This window comes from Staurois parvus, unplaced genomic scaffold (assembly GCF_062004578.1).
Source record: "Staurois parvus isolate SC_StPar_1 unplaced genomic scaffold, SC_StPar_1.0 ptg000082l, whole genome shotgun sequence".
Taxonomy (NCBI): domain Eukaryota; kingdom Metazoa; phylum Chordata; class Amphibia; order Anura; family Ranidae; genus Staurois; species Staurois parvus.
The window spans coordinates 1,449,984-1,473,147 of NW_028317878.1; the positions used below are offsets into that span (position 1 = coordinate 1,449,984).

Consider the following 23,164-nt stretch of genomic DNA (forward strand, 5'->3'; position numbering starts at 1 on the left):
GCAACTTGGTTGCCATGGGCAACAGCACCAGTTAGGATAGACAATGTTTTTTTTTTAACTGCCCCTACTGATGTTTGAGGGGGGGGGGGAGAGAAGGTGAGGGCAGCAGGACATGTCTATGAGAGCAGCATTCAGCAGGCTCTCACTAGGTCATCTGCCTTTGGCTCGGTGTCCCCTTTGTTCCAAGTGGCACGTTGTTTCCCTAGCAGTGTGTCCTCTCTTCCCTCACATGTGCTGCTTGTTTCCTCCTCCCACCAGCAGCTCTGTGCTGCCTCTCCAGGATCCTCTTTCCTAGCTAACAATCTCAGGGGACCCAGTGTGGGAAGCACGTATTTCCGCACTAAACTTCTCTTTTTTCTGAATCCTGAACAAAAGAAGCTGCAGCCTTGGATTTCCTAGAGCTGGGTTTTTGAAGAGGACTCACACTCACATGGCCACCTGGATGCCTGTCTGACCCTAAGCTGTGCAAACTTGGAGGGATTTCTAGACCAACTGTAAGAAGTCAAGTTGCCATGGATGTGAGAGTGGCTGCAAAGGGGCTGCACCATGTACAGTAACATCTGGTCTAGCGCTCATTGCTGCTGCAAGCTGGGAAGGGGCTGTGCTGTCCAGCCAGAAGACAGGGGACCCTCTGAGCCAGCAGCCCCGTCTGCTCCTGTACAGATGTGACAATTCGACTGCCATTCACTGGAGAGCTGCAGTGCACAGTGAGTGTTCATGCTGCAAGTAACTGCTGGCGATGTGTTCTGCAATCTGTAGAGCTGTACTCATTTCCCATAGCTGCTACATGTGACAAAGCAATGTAGAAATCAACGAGATGCTGATGTACTGGAGGATCTGCCGTAACAACAGTCATAGAAGTGGACTGCTAAGGCTGCATGCACATAGGGGATGCACAGAGCTGGGTTCATCTGCCCACTGCTCCAGGTGAGATGGAGAAAACTGTCACTTTACAGCTGCTGTTGCTGCTTTGCGGTCTATGCTATGGTGTGGAGGAGAAGTGCCCACAGCCATGTGACTGCCAGCATCTCCAGCATATCCTCTGCTCAAACAGAGGGCTAGTCTCTGTGCCCAAATCTAGCCACATACTGAACCCTTTTGGGACCAAAACCTACAGTCTGGGAGGGAATTTTATCACCAACATCAGCACTACAGACTTTTCAAACTACTTCAATCTACAACGGCTTGATCTGCAGTACAATCGGATCCATTTCATTCATCCCAAGGCATTTGACAAGCTTTCCAATCTGGAAGAGCTCTACCTTGGCAACAATCAGCTTCAGACGCTTACCTCTGGTGCATTGTCAGCTCTTAAGAAATTGAAAGTATTGAATGTGAATAGCAACCGACTACAAAATGTCAGTCGTGCCAGCTTCTCCAGCCTGGGGTCACTGCTCAAACTAAGAATGGACGGGAATAACATCCAGGTACTGCATGGCTCTCTCTTTCAGGGGCTTCCTAATCTGCTTTATCTCCATCTGGAAAACAACAAAATTACAAATATCAGTAAAAATGCTTTTTCAGGGCTTGTAAAATTGCGTTTACTGAGCCTTTCAGGGAACCCCCTAAACTCCTTACGCCATCCCACATTTTTACCACTGCGCTCCCTTAGCACACTTAGCATGGCTGGAAATAATCTGCAGCAACTGGGACCAGGTGTTTTTCATGGACTACAGAGGCTTTCCAAGCTCGTTCTTAGCTCAAGCAGGATTTCTCATCTACACAGCAAGACTTTTCAGGGATTGGGATCTTTGCAAGAGCTGCACCTTGATGGAAACTTACTGAGCAATCTGCCTGAAAGCCTTCTAGTATCGCTGCAAAGTTTGGAGGTATTAAATATGAGCCATAATTCTCTGTCCAGTTTGCTGCCTAGAACATTCAGTGGATTAAGTCGGCTGAGGGTTCTGGATCTGCAGTATAATATGCTTAGTTTTCTGCCTGGGGATATCCTTGCGGAAAATCCAGCTCTTTACAGGCTACAGCTAGATGGCAATCGATGGAACTGCAACTGTCATCTCTTGGGGCTCAAACACTGGATTTTAGGAACCCTACACACACGGATACGAATGCTAACAGTGTTTGTAAAGTGCAGCGAGCCCCAGGAAGTAGCAGGAAAGTATTTGGACTATCTGGAAGATGCTTATTTACAGGGAACTGAAGGCTGTGTTTATACTACAACCCCTAAAGGGATGTCCAGCACTGTACCAGGTGAACATCTGGTTTTGCATCCTTCACCTGAAGGTCAGAAAAGTGAAGCAGATTCTGATCATTTGGATTCAAAAGCAAGTTTATTACTGCCTGTCTCTACGCAATCACCAGAAGCCCTCATTTTGCCTCAAACATTGGCATCTGTATTAAGTGTTCCCACCACAAAATTGCCATCAGGTGCCAAAAGGAGCAATGCAGAAAAACGGCAAAAAATATCACAAACAGGCAAAAGTAAAAACACAAAGGCTTCTGGTGGAACTCGGAATCCAACACAATCGAAGTTGAACTTGCTGAACCCTAGCCAGCAGTACCCAGAGACTGAAAAGCAACACCCTGCTACATTCCAGCCAGCAAGTGAGAAATTAAAACAGCTGCCTTTCAAACAATCTGAGGCTCCAATCTCAGCATCCAACAATTTACATCATAGTCTTCCAGATGTTGAAATTTTACATCACCAGCCCCCTGACTCTTTAAATCTCCCTTCCAATCCTGAGCACTCTGATGTAACTGGCACTTTGCATTCAACATCTGAAATGCCAAAAACTGGTGACTCACACCTGAAGTTAAAAAAACTGCAGAAGGACATCCACGAAGTAGAAACTGCACTCCGGAGTCATTCTGACACATTGCAGCCTTCTCTCCACTCTACCCAACGTGAGCAAAGTGAAACTTTGCATCAAGTTGCACCTTTTCCATCCATCCTGTCTGATCCATGTGAATTCAACAAGTTTTATTTACTTAACCTGTCTGTGGAGTACGTAGGAAGCACTACAGCTCGGGTGCGATGGCAGACGGTACCACATACTCATGGACCTGTCCTGTTCAGGGTCCTTTATGAGCGATTTGGTCAGGGTGGACGCTTTCAGCGCTTTGTCTACCCAAGGGGTCATACAGAATCTTTAACATTACAGGAGCTGACGGGAGATACTCCATATTTAGTGTGTGTTGAAAGCCTTATTGGTGGTAGAGCGTGTCCTGTAGCTCCTAGGGAGCATTGTGCAGGTCTTGTGACATTACCTGCAGAAGATGAGCGTCCTTGGTTAAACTACCAGTTGCTAGCCTTAGTACTGCTTGCCCTCAATGCATTGCTGCTTCTGCTGGGGTTGGTTGCTTGGGGTTCTAGAGTGGCACGAAAAAAATGGTGTCGAAAGAGGGCGCCTGTTCATGTCCGCCAGATGTATTCCACACGTCGCCCCTACCGGTCTGTGGGAACTGGAGTGTCCACTGATTTTTCAGGTTTTCAGTCACATCGACCCCGGACTGCAGTGTGTGCTCTGGGAGAAACAGATCTCATAGAGTTCCCTGGCTGTGAGCGCTTCAGAGAGGGGGCAAATATACACAGAGATAATCTACTCCAGAGGTTCACAGACTAATCATTTCATAAATCAGCCAGGAATGTCCTGCTGAATAGCAGCCAAATATAGTGTGGCCATGATGTGCGTATTATTGAGTATTTGTTCCCAGTGCCTCTTCTAAGAAGTAATTGGTCATATTGGATAAATGTCAATATGTATTTGGTCACATTAAGCAACAATATTTGACATGTCTAACATGCAGGCATCCAAGATATATAATAACAAAAATGATCTCTATTAGGCCTCATGCACACGGGTACATGAAGTCATACCAAGTAAATTGCAGCATATTTCCTCAAACAAGAGACACAACTGCAGCATACAGACGCTCATAGTAATGAATGGCGCATTCCATACTTGCGTAAACGCATGCATGGGCAGAAATCCCTGATTGTGGCTTGTGTGTGTAAAGGAATGTATTCCTGTACGTATGTCTATGCACGTATATACCTATGTACAGCCATTTATTACTATGAGTGGCTGTGTGTTGCAACTGTGGCTCCCAGGCGTGGAAATACACCCACAAAGTACTTTGGACAGCCTCCTGCGCTCTTGTGTATCAGGCCTCATGTTTTTATTCAAGCAGTCTGTTTACCCCAAATTCACATTTCATTGTTCGGTAGATGCTTTAGTGTTACAACATCTTGCAGTTTTATAGGAGAGATATTTGCTCTTGCATTCCTTGTTGTGCACAACTGCTGTGCAATTGTACGCCTCTCCCTATTGACATTTTTTGTTTGCTATATGTTATGTAAATGCATCAAAATGTGCTAAAGCAAGCAGAGATGGGTTGCAACACCAAAAACTCCTTAATATTTGGCACAGAGCTGGAAATTGTGACAGAGAGATCTTATTGCTGCAGTAATAAAGACCTTTAAGGCTTCATTCTCACAGGCAATGACATACATGCAATTTATATACATTTTAGGACATTTCTAAAATTCATGCATTGATTTTAAATGGTGTGTGTCTGTTTTAAGTGCATTCAGTTTAACTGTGTTTAGAAAAAATAGAAATCTGTATGTCCAGGGGGTAGATTAGATACCCTGAATGCATGTAAGCACACCTAAATGCATGTAAACTGATGTATATGTAAACAGATGTACATTTGGCATAAAACAAAAATGAAACAATCACTCCTGCATTTAAATAAAACAAATGCAGGAGGCTCATGTGAATGAGGTTTAAGTGCTAGTTCACACTAGGTGCAGTGCGGCTTTTTTCTGCTTCAAAAATGCATGCACAGTGTTTTCCATGTATTCCAGTGGCCCTAGTTCGCACCAGTGCAGTCAGTTTTTGGTGCAGAAAACAAAAGTAGAACAGGCTGCATTTGTTGTACAGAACCATACTGGAACATGTCAAACTGCATCAAAACTGCACTGGTGTGAACTTTAAGCAAAAACGTATTTGAAATGCATCCGGAGTGCGTTTTTTGTGGTGTGAACTGGACCTCAAGCAGATCTTCACCCCCTCCCCCATTTTTTTTCTTTTTACCCTTATCGGGTGGTGGTGTGTTGTGTGCATTTCAGATACACACCCACCCAGAGGATCCAGCGTTGTCCAGCTGAGATCCTTGTATCTTTTGCAACTGCTCGGTCCCACGCTGCCATGTTGTTTGTGACATCATCGAGAGGCCTGCTTGCTCTTCCGGGTTCAGACGATGATGCGGCGCTAGGTATGACCCCCTTCTCCTTTGTGAATGAAGGGCTATGCCTCCCAGTAGGCACAGTGAGCACTGTAAAGTCATTCACCTAGGTGGGTTGCGTGCATTGGGGGGGTGTGACTACACATTTTTCTTTTAATAAAAGGGTATGAAAAAAGAAACAGCCCTATTCAAATAGAGGAGGGGTGGATTGGAGGGAAGTTTATTGGAAAAGTAAAAATCTGCTTCAAGAAGCCATAGTCTAAATCAGGGTGGACTGGCCCTTTAATAGGCTGCTGCACATAAACTGTATGTGTTGCAGTTCACACAAACCAGTCAGCTGTGTTCAATGTTGAAAATCAGTATCAGTTTGGTTAAGAGTGGCAGCACATTTTAGTAACATCTAATGAACACATATGTTGGAGTAATGCCCAGTACAGTGATGTCAGCTCTTATGGTGTGATGACAAATTCTTGAATGTATAGAAGAAAGCTGTGTATATCTCTATGCCTGGAATGCTTATACTGGAAGCCTGCAACAGTGTAGGAAGGCCTTTGAACCTCATTCCTAGTGTCTGTGGCTGCAGTTTCTGGCGACAGATGGATTTTCTCCCCCTGTAAATCTCAGTGTTGCAAATTATATAACAAAAATTATGTCAAACTCAGTATATGAAAAGTTATGGTCAACCATGCTAAATTATATATTGGAGAGATCAACTTCAATTGTATTAATGAAGGTAATGCCTGTGATATTAATGTATAACTAAAGGCAAAACTTTTTTTTTTTTTTTTTTTTTTTTTTAGATGTAGATTAGATAGTGGATTGGGATTAGAACACCTGTCCATTTTTTCTTGCTGTCTGCGCCCATCAGGGAGATTTACCTTCTCCATTTGCCTTTGTTTATCGAACGTAAATGAAAATCACAAATTTTGGGTTGACAACAGAACAGTAATAGAGGGTCAGTTTACCCATGGGGACACTAGTTCTGGTGACCCTGGTATCATGTCGGGATTCTCCCACTGTGCAGGGATTTCCTCTCACTTCCTGTTTTGGCTCTGGGACAGGAAGTGAAGGGAAATCTCCTCAATAGGACACAGATGGCAACAAAAGGGTCATAACCTTCCCTTACTCTGTTCAAAATGAAAAAAAAGTTTTGCCTTCGGTTACACTTTAAAGCAAATTAAACCCATTGATTTAACAGTTTCAAAAAAAGTTACATTCCCCAAATGCCAGGAATGTAACTGTTATATTTACTTGTACTCTCAACCAAACTGTCCAACCATCAAATAGCTGGTGTCCTAACTGGTCACATTTGCAGTACAATGGCAGTTGAAGATCAAACCCAGGCTAAAATGGCAGTTTCCTTGGCGGAAAATGAATAGTAGGATTTAGTTCCACTTTAAGGGCTCGTTCACACTTGACTGTTTTACCAATGCTTGCCAAACGCCCCTATAGCGTTTGGCAAGCGTTGGTCCGGCGTTTGCGGAGCATTTTTTAACGCTCGGCAAACGCTCCGCATGCGCTGTTTAGCAGCGGTTGCTAGGCGTTTGCCAAGCGTTAAAAACGCACCACAAACGCCTATAATGCAGTTTGAATGGTGTTACCGCTCCGCAAACACCCCACAACCGCGTCGCAACCGGCGTTTGCGGAGCGGCACCATAGACTAGAATAGGAGGCTTCAACGCCTCCTGACTCGACCAGAGGCTTCCGTTTTGACGCGACACGACGAGACGCAAACGCTCCCGTTAGAACAGCACCATGTGCTATAATGTGCAGAATTGGCAGAGGCGTTTGGAAAGCGGTAAAAACGCTTCCCAAACGCCTCTCTGCCGCCTGCACACAACGCTAGTGTGAACGTAGCCTTAATCTTGCATCCACCTATTTAATTTTTTTAGAGGGGGTAAAAATCTCTTGAGGACTCTTCTGGAGAGCAACCTGCTACCCATGGAGTGATAATGTAATGCTCTATCTGCTAGATTCTCTATAACCTGAAAAATTGAGAGGAGAATGAAGATATAAGAGCATGACACCTTCAGAAGGTGAAATCTCTAACCATTAAAGTCAGCAAGAGATATAGGAAGCCATTAGAGAAATCAATCCAGTGGCCAAATACCAGTTCTCAGACAGACTTGGATTTTAATTGCTAATTAGTGCAATTTAGATTGCAAGCTTTACAGACCGAGCATTTCTTCCATAGACTGTAAGGGGCTTGGATCCTAAAACTTATGAACCGTTAACGCTGGCCTTGCAGTCCACAGCAACCAAGGACCATATGGTAGACCTGTCTCCTCAATTCTAAACTGATGGGGCCTAACATAAAAAAAAAAAATTAAAGAAAAAAAAAAGGGAAACATATACTGTACTTTGCTTGAACCCCAGCCTTTAGCTGCTTTGCCTAGACAATGGTGACATCATTCATCTTTCACTTGGGTTCGCTAAGTGATGTCACTGTTGCCTAGGCAAAGTGAGTAGAAGCTAGCTTAGTTTTTTTTTTTTTTTTCTGTTTGCAGATATTTTTTCTGTTATCCCTAGCAATTAAAGCGGTATTAAACCCAAAACCAAACATTTTATATATTGCAGCTTACCAATCATTAATTGTTGCGGCTGCATTAGTTTTCTTTTTTTTCGGGTTTTTCTCCTCTGATTTTACCTGGTAATCTGGCCAGTAACACACATCCTGTATTAGAATTAGATGTACTAGCATATTTAGATACAGTAACAAATTGAAGCCAAACTTCAGCTAATACTTTATAAGCAGTTACAGCAACAGTTTTGTTCCTGTTGGAATAATGTTTTTACATACATAAATAAAAGCTGATTATTGTAAGCACTCCTGCTAGTGTTAAATGGTTTGTCTCATCTCTGCGCTCATACATTCTACTGCAGAGCTTCTTGGGCTTTTGAAAAAACAACAGACTTACTGGCTGGATCATCAGGTGATATTAGAAGGAAGAAATCCTAAAAAAGAAAATGAATGTAGCCATCACATGTAAGAAATGGTAAGCTAAAATATAATGTTTGCTTTTGGGTTTAATACTGCTTTCATTATATTACAAGCATTGAGCCCTTGGTTGCAGCAGAATGTAAAGTTAGCTTTAAGGAAATGATTTGATGTTCCATGTTGATCTTTAAGATGATCTACGTACATTTCTACACTTTTCCAGTACAAAATCAGTGGATTGCATGGCAGCAGAGTTTAAAGATCAACTCTGTTATATTTTAGTTTTGGGTGGAAATTGATAAAAACAAGATATTTTCACAGGAATGTTGATTGATTTTTTTATTAAGCCAGATGTTATGGATTTATCATAAAAATGGAAATAATTATAAATTATCCAGTACTGATGGTACCCTTCCAATGGGTTTCTTGGTTTGGGTATTTTAAAGTGGATATTTTGTTGTAGAAGTCTGGGAAAAATGTAAAAGGCCAGCAGTCTCCTTCCAATATAGAAACAAGTTTTGGCAGATTGACCTTTAAGAGCGTTGGAGTAAATTACCTCTTTCAACCTTTTAGAATCATTTTTTTTTTATTTTTACATCTCTGTAATAGGCTACAATTTTGTATAATGGGAATGTCTGCTTCCTTCATCTGTTCTGGCCTCTGACAGATTGAAATTATGCTTGTAGAAGCACCTACTGGTGAAATCTAGTACTGTTACACAGGCATTTAAATACAATGCTCCTGAATGGTCAGCATCTCACTGCTGACTCTTGACGGGTTATGGAAGGACACTGTGGAATTAGAAAACGTTAGTGGTAATAAATTTGACATTTGTTTTTAACCCCTTTAATGATAAAAGTAGTCTATTACATTAACACCTGAGGCATTTCATTGCCTTCCTGATCGTGTGATCACTGTGACTGGCTGTTATGTGATCGGGAGCCCATCCTATCAGCTCTTGTGTCATCCGAAGTTTACTGGAGAAAGATCACATCACAAAGGACTAAGTGCAACATTTTGGAGCCATGCAGGACACCTTCATCAGGCATGTGACAAAGGGGTCCTGCGTGGCTCTAAAATGTTACACATGACCTTTATGATGTGCTCTTTCTGCAATAAAAACTTGAGACGACATTTGACAATCCATGGTGTGCTGGCAAATATTATTATTATACAGGATTTATATAGTGCCAACAGTTTGCGCAGTGCTTTACAATATAAAGGGAGACAGTACAGTTATAATACAATAAAAAAAGTGGATTGAGGGCCCTGCTCATAAACGCTTACAATGTAATAATATGTGCAATGCACTGGTATTGGCCGTCACAGTGCTCATGTGGCCTGGAAATCTGCGCTATTGTCTCTCGTTACTCATGGCTGGGAGCTGTCAGTGACAGCGCAGTCGCAGTGCTGGGATCGCTCGATTGATAGTGCTCCTGACAGAAAAAACTATGCATATTTGTAGCACAGGAGAATAAAACCCACCTATGTGCTGCCTCACAAGTGTACAGTTGACTGGAAGGGGTTAAACATGGCCGTAGTCTCTTTCTGCTACCAAAAAACTGCATCTAGACATTGTTTCCGGCATGCTGTTTAAATTCACAAAACCATAAACTATGATAAAAGGCGATTTTTCATTGTGAAACATGTAAGAAACAGCGCTTCGGTTGTTGAGGGCAGTTCTATATAACTGTAGTGCAGGTACTAGTTTATGAAAATTTATTACCAACAGCAACATAGAATTCCCAGGAATTTCCTGAGTTCAGTTAACAGTCAGTCCAACAGCTGGTTGCTTGTTGTGGTCAGCAGCACATATTGTGCACACATTTTATTAATGTCAGGGAAAAATGCCTCATCGCAAGGAATCTGTGACAGTTGCAAGGCATGAAAGTGGTGACCCTAGTGTGCCATTACCTACATTGGCTATTGAAAGGAAGGAATGCAATGTTCTTAAAGGAGAAGTTCACCTTTGGGAACATGTTACATTTTCCACCCCTTTTTAGTGTGGAACATGTAACATGTTCCCATAGCCGCAGCCGCACCCCCCCCCCCTTCCCCCCCCAACACATAATACGGGGAGAAGTTTACCTTTACTATCTGCCCACACAAACACATCATTCATTCAAGGACTTCCGTGAATAATGAATGAACTACAAGTCCCAACAGCTTTAGAGGCTGTCGGCTTGTAGTTTTCAATGAACGTCCAGGGTGTTGTGGAGCGCTGTGGTAGTTCATTGAATCTTCCTGCATGGCATCAGTGATCTACTGATCACTGCTGCAATGCTTTCCAGGCTGCTTTGGACAAAAATAATAAATGCACATTTTTTTTTTACCTGCAAAAAAATTTGCATTTATTATTTTTATCCAAAAGGTAAACTTATCCTTTAATTCAGAATAACCAACTGAGATGGAAGCAATCGCTTTGTTTACAAGTGTTATATAAACCTGTCCAAGGGTGCTGATAACGCTTCGTTTAAACACGTGATCCTTATTAGACTGACTGCTTTCAAATTTCTTTTGATTAACCGTGTTGGGAGATTGTAGCCAGTGCCAGAACAAGGTAATCTAGTGCCCAGGCCAAAGATGCAAAATGGTAAAAAAAAATGTATAAGTATTAGGTGTCTGCAAAAATCACCCCCTCCCAAAGAAAGAAAGTGGACCATCAATCTTCATTCACACTTATTACCTAACCATAAATTCCCTTTGCAAGCCAAAATTCTCCACAAACCAAAATCCCCCCCTTTCAGTACAAATCCACACTCCCAGCTCCAAATTCTCTCCCTCCCCTAATCCCCCCTCCTAGCACAAATCATCTACCCCTCGAATTTCCCCTCTGAACATAAATCCTCTCCCAGCACAAATACACCCCCCCCCCAAAAAAAACCCCTCTCTTAGCACTAATTCCCCCCCCCCCACAAAAAAAAGTTATAAATTGTAATAGTACGTTCCTAGCACAAATCCCTTCAATCATCCCTACTAGCATAAATCCTCTCCTTCAACCCCTCCCCTTCTTAACGGAAATCTGCTCTCCTAGTACAACCCCCCACAGGGACCAGGACAACCACCCCATTTGTCCACCATTTGTGCCAGCCCTGGTTCTAACCCACTTTCTGGCCCTGTAACAACAGAACAATACATGAAATAGGTGGCCAGTCCTTTTTGAAATGAACTAATTATTATAAACCTTTATTTTTTTCATTCGCAATTTAATTATGAAAATATACACTGATCGACCACTTTATTAAGTACACCTTGCTAGTGCCGGGTTGGACCCCCTTTTGCCTTCTGGACTTCCTTAAAGTGTTACTAAACCCACAACAGTAAAATCAGTCTGTTTATGCAGTAACACATGCTTGTTATAATCACTGTGGAACATAAGCGGTTAATCCTCTGCATTGTGTAAAAACAGTGTTTGATCCTGTTTTCCCTGATCCTCCTCTTGTTCAAATGTCCACGTCTTATCTCCTGATAAGACAGACTGAATCATAGCCATTCTGCACATGCTCAGTTTGGTGTGTATTGCTAGAAATATTTTTTTCCTTGGGAGAGTGCATGTGATCAGCACTGCCCAGACAGAGGTCAGGGGTTTTGTATCCTTTTAGAGCAGAAAGAAAACTCCTCTTACAAGCTGTAGCCAGTGCTCAGCTGGACACTGATAGATGTCACAAGACTGCTGTAACTGCTGATGGGAAATGGTATTTAGCAGTTTATATTTACTAAAATAATTGCACTTCCATGTTCTGTGTACTGTGGGAGACCAGATATAGTGAATGCAGGGTCCTGGGTTTAGTAACACTTGATTTCTTCATGGCATAGTTTCAACAAGGTGTGGAAACATTTCTCAGAGATTTTGGTCCATATTGACATGAGTTACTGTTACCTTTCTGTCATCTTGAACCAGTCTGCCCATTCTCCTCTGACATCAACAAGGCATTTTCATCCACACAACTGCCACTTACTGGATATTTTCTCTTTTTCTGACCATTTTCTGTAAACCCTAGAGATGGTTGTGCCTGAAAATCCCAATAGATCAGCAGTTTTTGAAATACTCAGCCAAGCCTGTCTGGTACCAACAACCATGCCATGTTCAAAGTCACTCAGATCCCCTTTCTTCCCCATTCTGATGCTCGGTTTGAACTTCAGCAAGTCTTCACCATGTCTACATGCCTAAATGCATTTAGTTGCTGCCCTGTGATTGGCTAATTAGCAATTTGTGTTACCAAGCAATTGAACAGATGTATCTAATTAAGTGACCTGTGATTGTAAGTGTAGGCCTGGCATGGAAAGGATATGTACACATTTTTTTTTTTTGTTCAGTTACTATGCAAGACATGGTACATTGGCAACTGGTTACTTTGTGAATTGTAATTTCCAGGCATGGAAGTTTTTACATAGTTGCATGGTCCAGCTTAGACCAAGGTAAGCATGTATGTGCCATACATGTGGGATACCTGTAGAAGCTGGGTATCACTGAAGTAGACACCACTACTGCTGTGATTGCCGCTATTGTCCTGGTCTCATGCTGAATGATAGCTCTGCAGCATTGTGAACACAGAAGGTTGTCTGCTTGGCACAGGTGCCATTCGGAGACCTAGATGGCAAAAAAAAAAACTTAGAGGTTATAATCCTTCCTTACTCCATCCAAAATGTAAAAAAGTGTTGCCTTTCGTTCTACTTTAACAGCTTCAATTGGAACAGTATAATCTATTGATTAAAAAGTCTGGACGCCTGTAGTGAATTTGTTCCTAGGGACTGTGGATATCATGCTATTCTCACTGAAAAGCAAATGGGACATATTTGACAAAATAGTGTAGATGTGTATTTTGTGGCTTCTGTACAATAAAAGCCTCATAGTGACTGCACAGTACTTACATCAAATTAGTACATATATCAAAGGTCAAACGTTTCAGATTGTCCATACGGACTGCAACTTTAGTTCATGTTGCCCAGTATTCAGTTGAATCAGCTATACATGTATAAGGCCTGGGGCAAAAACATCACAACTAATTTTTTTATACTTTGGCAAGTCTAGGAAAAACTTTTGTCCAGTGTAATTGCACCTCACATCCTGGTCATAGTAATGTGCTGACCTCATTGGGGAAATCTCACCTCACATCCTGGTCTTAGTGCTGTCCATGACTGCATTGGGGAAATTTCACCTCACATCCTGGTATTAGTGCTGTCCATGACTGCATTGGGGAAATCTCACCTCACATCCTGGTATTAGTGCTGTCCATGACTGCATTGGGGAAATTTCACCTCACATCCTGGTCTTAGTGCTGTCCATGACTGCATTGGGGAAATCTCACCTCACATCCTGGTCTTGGTGCTGTCCATGACTGCATTGGGAAAATATCACCTCACATTCTAGTCTTAGTGCTGTCCTGATCTCTTTGATGAAGTCTCACCTCACATCCTGGTCTTAGTGCTGTCCTGATCTCTTTGGGGAAATCTCACCTCACATCCTGGTCTTAGTGCTGTCCATGACCGCATTGGGGAAATTTCACTTCACATCCTGGTCTTAATGCTGTCCATGACTGCATTGGGGAAATCTCACCTCACATCCTGGTCTTAATGCTGTCCTGATCTCACTGGGGAAATCTCACCTCACATCCTGGTCTTATGCTGTTTTCTGCATGTGTGCAAATGTGTCTCATGGCTGTGGTTCTGGTCAGACCCCTGCAGCTTATCTGCGCACACACAGGTTTCCATTGCATGCATGAAGACAGATCCAGTGTAGAAACTTCAACACTAAGCATGCCTGTGCATGCCCCCCAGAAAATCGATGCATGCATAGATGTGCTGCATGGCTCTGCCAGGACCCAAAGGCTGGGCAGAGACTTTTGACAGTTCCGTGTGCCAGACTAAAGATGGCTGCGCCGGGGGGGGGGGGGAACAGGGCCAAAGATAGTGGGGCTGAAGTTCCTCTTTAACAGGGAAGTCCTACCACACTTCCTGGTCTTAGTGTTGTCCCTAACTTTGTCTGGGAACTGTTCACTTCAAGTACTGGTCTAAGTGTTTGACCTTTTACCTTAATGGGGGAATTTTACCTCATTTCCTGGTCTTAGTGCTGCCCCAGACCTCATTTTTGTTACAAGTACTTATGTAGCACCATCAATTTACACAGCGCTTTATATATATATATATTGTACATTCACATCAGTCCTAACCCTCAAGGGGCTTACAATCTAAGGTCCCTAACTCACATTCATACATACACATACAAAGGCCAATTTGGACAGGATCCAATTCACCTATCAGTATGTCTTTGGAGTGTGGGAGGAAACTGGAGTACATGGAGGTAACCCACCCAGGCACAGGGAGAACATGCAAACTCCAGGCAGGTGGTGCCCTGGTTGGGTTTCAAACCAACGACCCTAGTACTGCCAGGCACAAGTGCTAACCATTTGGGAAATTTCACCTATTTTCTGGTCTTGATGTTGTCCTGACCTCATTGGAGAGGTTGTACCTAAAGTTCTGGCACTGTGAGAGGCTATAACCAAAGCTGGAAGACACATACAGAAATAAAAATGTTATTCTTCCCTATTTTTCAGAAAAATTGTCCAAATGGAAAGATTTCCCCTCACTTCCTGTCCTAACAGGAAGTGAGGGAAAATCTCCCCAACGGGGCACTTACAAATAAATTATACATAATAAATATTTGGCAGGTTTTATTCTTTTCCCTTTCTGTCCAAAACTAAAATTTATGTCTGTAGTTGAGCTTTGAAAAACTCAAAAGTAGTCATACAAGGATCACATCTGCCATTTGGGTATTTCAAGCAAATGCTAGATAATGTTCACCTGCGCTTAGGACACACCAATCAATAGTGCACACTCAATACTAAACAAAAAAGGCGGATGCTCCTATAAAGGTACAACCTTATCAACATAATACACAAAGTGACAGGAGCGCTGCTTCAATCTATGTTATATAACAAAAAGAAAATAACAAATGTAAATAATAAACACATAATAGTTGATTGTGAAAAAAAGTCCCAATGTGAAGTCTGCAAGTGAAAAACATTTCTTTCACATCCAGAAAGTGATAAGTGCTCTGTGCTCCCTGCCTGTGTGCCCCCTCACCCACCAATATCAATGGACTCTTATGGTGAAATAAGAGCCATTCACGCTTTTTGTGGGGCATAGGAAGTCATGCTGGAGCTTGTAGTCCTCCTGGTTAAGAATTGTCATTCCCAGTGATTCAGATATGGAGCCAGTAAGGTGTTGTCATGTAAGGAATGGTGAGAGGCATCCAAAATAGTGTAATTCCGTTTCTTAAAAAATAAAAGCAGACACACTGATATTGCATGCACATGTTTCCAGATACAATACGCATGAATCTCCAAATAAACAACAATAGAATGCTAGTAATCCTCAGAGCTCCTGAGCTAGTATGACCACGTCCGTGACTGACGTGTTTCGCCTTCCCATTGGGAGTCCTCAGAAGCATGCAGGCTATGCCTCACAAAAAGCGTGAGTGACTCTTATTTCACCATAAGAGTCCATTGATGTCGGTGAGTTAGGGGGCACAAAGTCGGGGGGGAGCACAGAGCACTTATCACTTTCTGAATGCTGATTTTACATTGATGACTTTATTTCACAATCAACTATTATGTGTTTATTATTTAAATTTGTTATTTGTTTTCTGGTAGATAACATATATTGAGGCAGCGCTCCTGTCACTTTGTGTATTATATTTCAAGCAAATATCTGTCCTCCTCTGGAGCTGACTGTGACCTGCATACAGCACAGTTATAAGCTCATTCTAAAGCAGCAGCCTAAACTGCAATTTTTTTTAAAAGATAAGCAGGAAAGGGTTACAACCTCTTCCAGGCCTTTGCTAGTTTTTGTATTTTTGTTTGTGGAACTATCCCCACACTACCTGTCCTTGTAACATGAAAACATAGGGATGGCATACAATGGAAAATCTCCCCAGTGGGGACAAAGACTGTAATAAAACCCACCTTTTTGGTAGCTTGATGAAGGGTTAGCACCTCTGACAGGTTTTTAATAGCTGTGCGTGTCTGTTACTGTTGAGTAGATTTCATCTCACTTTTTGTCACTATTCTAGTTTGTTCCCTAAACAAGAAAAAGTCTTGGAATTTATTTTAGAGTGTATCTATAACCATTTTTTTTAGTTGAGGTGTTAGGACAACTGTTTTTACTACTGTCTGTGTCATGACTAGGAGGATTCACTCTCTCTGTCTGTGTCCTGACTAGGAGGATTCACTCTCTCTGTCTGTGTCCTGACTAGGAGGATTCACTCTCTGTGTCCTGACTAGGAGAATTCACTCTCTCTGTCCTGACAAGAAGGATTCACCCTCTCTGTCTGTGTCCTGACTAGGATGAATCACTCTCTCTGTCCTGACTAGGAGGATTTACTCTGTGTCTGTGTACTGACTAGGCGGATTCACTCTCTATCTCCTGACTAGGAGGATTCGCTCTCTCTGTGTCCTGACCAGGGGTGCACTGACAACTCAAGGGGCCCCCGGGCAATTGGGGATTATGGGGCCCCTGTGTCCTTGCCCACACATTTAAAACACACCTAAAAAAGCCTATAAAAGGTACCAGGGGCATTTTATGGGGCCCCCTACTGACCCCGGGCCCTCGGGCAGTGCCCAAGTGCTCGAATGGTCAGTCCGCCCCTGGTCCTGACTAGGAGGATTCACTCTCTCTGTCCTGACTAGGAGGATTCACTTTCTCTGTCTGTGTCCTTACTAGGATTAACTCTCTCTGTCCTGACTAGGAGGATTCACTCTGTGTCTGTGTACTGACTAGGCTGATTCACTGTCTGTGTCCTGACTAGGAGGATTCACTCTCTGTGTCTGTGTACTGACTAGGAGGATTCACTCTGTCTGTGTCCTGACTAGGAGGATTCACTGTCTGTGTCTGTGTACTGACTAGGAGGATTCACTATCTCCTGACTAGGAGGATTCACTCTATCCGTCCTGGTGACCACATTCAGTGGAATTAAAAGTGGAGGAGCATCCAAACTTTAGAATTGTTGGCTTTAGATATGAATTTATAGATTGTACTTCGCATTGATGTTTATGGTGGTGTGGTTGTTAATGAGGTTAATGCCCTTTCATCTGACTCCCTCCTTTGTGCATACATCACACACACACCTATATAGTTAACCCCTTCCCGCCAGCCCCAGTGTTGTTCTTTCATGATGTGCCTTTGACTGTATTGTAATTTTTAAGTACAATGCCTACTTTTATCGTTTATTAAATACATTTTTAAGGTAATGCACTAGGCCAGTGCGCACTCTGTTTGTTTTTCTCTATTCAGTACATTTGGACTTCCCCGGTCATTTGAGGGCAGCAAGGAGTGCATATCCCAAGACATTCGTGATGTGGTCCTAATCCATGCAGAGTCCATCCCTAAGCGTAGGAGTATCTGGGTTTGCCGTTTCTTTACTGTTGTTTTAAGTGGGTTATTACGCCTGGGAGGAATGGGAATTGCATGACCAATGTGACTGTCTGCCACAATGGTTACATGATCGGGAGCTCGTCCACCAGCTCCTGATAACTGGACTTGGTCACTGTGCTGTGAGCATGCAAGCACAGAAATCCCAGCCGTCAATTGATACCTATGTGTGATGTGTGGGCATTCAAGTCCACCTATGATGTTGCCACACATGTGTTAAATGGGCTGTCAAAGGATAATCTGCATAGTATGTATACAACACACTATTTCTGTGTCCATAATCTTTATGTGTTGTATATGGTGTTAAAATGTATTATGATATTGGTATACATAGGCTACTAAAGGCTACATTCACACTTCAGAATTTTGTGAATGCACACAAAAGTGCATGGTTTCTTGTGCATTTACCAAGCATGTGAAAAACATCTGTCATGCTTGCGTTGCCGTTCATTGTTAATGGCACCCCAAATACAGCAAAAATGACACATGTTTTTAGGGGAAAAAAAACACACAAAGCTACATACGCTAGGAGGTGCATGAGCTAGTTTGCCGTGTTTGTCACACGTAGGGCAGCCCATTGAAATTAATGAGCTGCCCTATGCGTGTGGTTCACAAAATGCCTAATGTGAATGCAGCCTTAAGATTAGTCTGTGTTAAAGGGATATATTTAGTTTTAGGTGAAGACTGTTGGAATTATTAGCTGATTTATTTGCCCCTTTTCACATCTGCATGTTTTTGGTGTGACGCTTTGTATGCGTGTTTTACATTTTATTCTATATATCATGTTTTGCTGGACACACCATAAAAGATGCAGCAAGCAGCAGGACTCTTAAACACACAGATGTGAACAGGGCCTTATGTGGACTCCAGTGGTGACATTTCCTTGCTACAATTCCCAGCTTTGTTCCCTTTCTTTGAAGATTAAGGGTACATGCAAGTGGCCGTAAGAGGGCCATACAGCATACATTCATAATTCTCTACACAGGAGTCACAAGTGCCACTTACAGCTGACTGCCAGCAGCCTGTCAAAATCAATGACAGGCTTTACTATGGAGTGGCTGTGCTCCAGTACATGCACATCCAAGTGGTCTTTGTGTACAGGGATATATGTGCTGCCCTGAACAGCTACACCCAAATGTACGCTATATGACTGTGTACATAAAGTCGTATGCCTAGTACGCATGAACAGATAATTGGACGACTTACCGTTTGTTTTTGTTTTTGTTGCATGCTAGTCTCATATTGAAAATGAAGAAATTACTAAAGTTATGAAAATTCTCGTACGACAGAATACATAGTGATGTAATGTATTCTTTCGTTTCTGAGCATGCATAGTCTTGATTTTTTTTCCTATGAATACTGTACTGATTAAGCCTGGGTTCACATATATGCGGTGTGGTATATCGCATGTGATTCGCACAGGAACCACACCACATTCCTGTGCAAATCACATGCTATTTGTGTGCGGTGTGATCGGAGCCATAGATTTTGTATGGCTCTATTAGTACCGCACTCGCACCAAAAACGTGTAGGACCCTTTTTTGGGTCCGCACTAGAATCGGATCGCATAGGCATTCATACCTATGTGATCTGATTCTGCACATCGAACGATGTTTTGCAGACCGTTTTCGGGATGTTGTTAACTTAACATACACACCCGCAGCGGTTCGCATGAACAGGGTGAGATTCTCATGCGGGGCAGAATTCCCACTGAAAACACAGCGAATTCCGCACTGCATTAGTGTGAACCAGAGCTAAATGAAAATTGTTTGCTCTGTTATACAAGAAACATTTTCATGCTCGTTCCATCAGATATTGTCATATGAACTGTCGTGGTTGACTGTTGAAAGCTGTGTACTAACGATCAGATTACCGAATGATCCCTCTGAAAGTGATTTTTGTCATCCGATTTTTCTGATTGGGGCATTAGGCTGGCCATAGATGAGTCATTCTTCTTCATTCAACCCGTTGACTCAATTTCCCTATCCACAGATTTGAGGTGGATGGGGGAATCCTCCCTGCTGAGCTATTGTTTTCTGACAGTGGAGAGATTCCCCCACTGTCAGAATTACAGCCTTGAGCGGCAATAATCCGACAGGGCGGTTGTACAGAGATCAGTCAGTAGATTGATTTCTGTACAACCACTCTGCTCATACATGAATCAAAATTTGGTTGGTCCCTGCTGAATTGGCCAAATTTGGATCCATGTATGGATCTTACTGCAACATGTATTTTTGGTTTCATAATTTAAAATCCTAGAAAATTCAGCAGAGAAAGTAGAAACTCTTGTTGTTCTGAGTCTTAGAGAGAGAAAAAAGTGTTAAAGAAGAACTCCAGGAATTATGTTCATGTTTCATGCTTTAATTAAACGTAAATCCATGCTGTACATTACGAAACACAATGCAGTTAAAAGCCCCAGTGTGAGCGGAGTGTTAATATTACCTGACTACATAGGTTAATGCATAATATGAGACCTAAAGTAGACCGCTCCATAGACATGTATAGGGCTGACTACTTCAATTCATAGAATGCACAGGAAACGGCGGTACTAATACACTCAGAGTGGGGTGTTCATTGCATTGAACCTTGGAAAGAAATTAATACATTATTCTCGAAAAGTGATTAAAAAAACTGTTCTTTTGGCTCATGATGGGTGTCCTTAACCCCTTGACGCTGATCGCTTGCAAATATGCGGCCTCTCGGCATCTGGGCCTTGACGCCGAGCAGCAACATATTTGCGTGCAATTAAAAAATACATATGTGCTGAGAGCACGCTCCCAGCACATATGTCCACTACTCTCGGAAAAGTCCCGATCTCCCCTTTCGATCGGGACCTCTTCCGATCATGTGATGGCAAATCACGGTGGTCACTTGACCGGGAGGCACCTGTGCCAAGAGGTTAAAGTGTATGCAACCATTTACAGGGAACTTTCTTATTTACTCCCTTTTGATCTGCTAAATATATACCATTGAAAGTTTTTTGTTATGTCTGCTTGATAGGTACAAAAAATACATGTTGATCCTGCCAGTAACCTTGTGTAACCTTGAAGTTAGAAGCTGATTGGGTGTTGTGCACAGCTGCACCTGATTCTGCACACTCTGGTTTAACCCCTGGTGCACATATATGCAGCCGTGCGGGCCGTATTTTGAGTGGGCACGAGAGCCCATGCATTTGAAATGGACTCCTGTGCCCCATGACACACAGGGAAGAAGTCCCTGCACTTCTTCTGAAAACACAGCCTGCACGGGAACCTCGGTTCCCAGTATGGTTGCATTTTCCAATGAGGGTGGTGTGCCATTAGAACTAATGGCACCCGTCTGCAGGTCCGCATTCCTTTGTGCGGATGGTGCAGCTGCACGGATTTTCTTGTGGATGTGCAGCCGCACCACCCACACATATGTAAACCTAGCCTTAGTAAATCTACTCCACTGTGTTACAGCAGCCATGATTTTTGGATTAAAAGCAATGTTCTGTATTGTACTGTTGTAGGGTACTTACAGGTACACTCTAACCCTCCAGCAGTCACCAAAAACATGGTTAGCGTGACCTTTTAAACCAAGAAATTATGGTGCTTTTTTAAGGTAAACCATTTGCTTATTTAACAAAGCCATAAAAAGTGATATATACTGCACATATAGTGAAGTAATCGACCAACCAAATTTCACTTCACTATAGTTAGTTAAGGGCTGATTTCATGCAATACGTGGTTTATTTATTTATTTATTTTTTTAGAGAGAGAGAGGACATAAAAAATCAAAAACCGAGGGTTGCAGCTATACATATGTTTTGTTTAAATGTCCATCAGACAAAAAAAGTTAGTTTGGCTACAATTTCAGTCAAACTGTAACTTTTTATTATCTGATAGACATTTACATAAAGCTTATGTATGCTGCAACCCTCGGTTTTGGATTTTTTGCACCCCCCTCTAAGATTTAGTTAAATGTCCATCAGCTAAAAAAAGTTACAGTTTGACTACAGTTTCTGAAAATAAAAGACTGAAACTGTAGCCAACCTGTAACTTTTGCAACCCCCAATTTGGGATGTTTGCTACATATTGGGCCTGGAAGACAGGGTTCTGGCTGCGTGTATCAACTATAATAGTTGCAGGTGCTGTCTACTTTCTCTGAACACACATATATATTATATATATAGAATATTAAAGCAGCATTATTTGCAAGTGTGTCATCATGGTAATTTGTACCTGCTTTTGAACTTTTCCATTAGTATATCAGGCTCAATGAATTGAGAAACTCAACATATTATACTTTTCAGAAGGCCTAGCGCTAAGATCTCTGTGCCTGAAACCTTAAAGTGGTTCAATGTCAACTTCTAGAAGCACACCCCACCCCCTCAGCTTACACCCTTTTTTCTGGCCACTTCCTATAGGTAAAGATGATATTACTGGGTCTAACCTTGGGAAAACTGAGGAATCCATTGTACTGGAATTGCTTCTCTTGAGATTTGGGATCCTCAGCTTTTCCAGGATCCTACAATGAGACCCAGTGACCTCATCCTTGTCCAGACAGACTTGTCGGGTGCTGGGGTCTAAGGTGAATATTTTTTAATTTTTTACCCTTTAAGTCCTCCCCCCTTCCTTTAATGTTGAGTTCTTGCTGGGGAGGAGCTCAAAAAAAACAAATATTGCTTTTTCATACAAGGTCCACTTTTTATTTCCATGCTTACTGTAAGATTTCTGAATTCTATTGCATGATAGAGGATGCTGCAGTAGGATTGGGACTTCTCATTCTGCAGCAAATAGACATTTATGGGTGGACTGACCCCTTACATTTTTCAGATGAGTAACCAATTTACACATGTAATTTATATATAACAGTGTGCTATAATGTTGCTCTACTTCCTATTATTCCATGTAATGGTACTTGTTAGAAATAATGATCTGGCCATTAAAATGAAAAAAATTCATCTCTGTGCTAGGAAATTGTAAAATGGTGTTCATGTTTAGTGTTCTTTAAAATTAATATTTGTCATCATATGCACTATCAATAGATAAGAAAAAAGGAATTATACAATCGCATTGTAAGTTAATGCACAATAAATCATACTGACCGCTACATGTAATTTTATTAATACTGTTTTTTTTAATAAATTTAGTAAAATAGGACCCTTTATTTGAAAACCATTTGTGCACTGCATGTTAAATGATTAATAGGAAATCCAGAAGAAAATATTTACAGGGCTCATATTCAGCAGCAGTTTCAGATAACTGGGGAAAGTCCAGGTTCCGGAGACTGAATAGGGGGCTTTAGTCGAGGAATCTGTCCCAGGATTTGGAATATTGGCACCTATGCAAACTGTGAAAGGCCAGATCTTGTATTTTGAGTACTGGACTAAATTTTAACAAAAATGTACATATGAACTTATTGTTTTGTGCTTTATATAATTCAGTTGTTTATGGTATTAGAACTTCCTGTTCACTGTTGTATTTATAAATTCTCAATATTATATTTGAATGTGCAGGTGGCATTGCATGTATGTGCCTTATTTTTGATATGTTTGCTGCAACGTTGCAGAACTGTCATTGCAGTAACAATGCATCTATTTCCGAGTTCTGATATCAGGTGTTTGCA

At 42.0% G+C, this 23,164-nt stretch overlaps 1 protein-coding gene across 1 annotated transcript; it reads left to right on the top strand.

Moving 5' to 3' along the window:
* The first annotated feature begins 326 nt into the window (after positions 1 to 326).
* TRIL (TLR4 interactor with leucine rich repeats) lies at positions 327 to 8,470 on the top strand. Its single transcript, XM_089669882.1, has one exon. The coding sequence runs from the start codon at positions 879 to 881 to the stop codon at positions 3,579 to 3,581; it is 2,703 nt and encodes a 900-aa protein (XP_089526008.1). The 5' UTR covers positions 327 to 878; the 3' UTR covers positions 3,582 to 8,470.
* Positions 8,471 to 23,164: the final 14,694 nt, after the last annotated feature.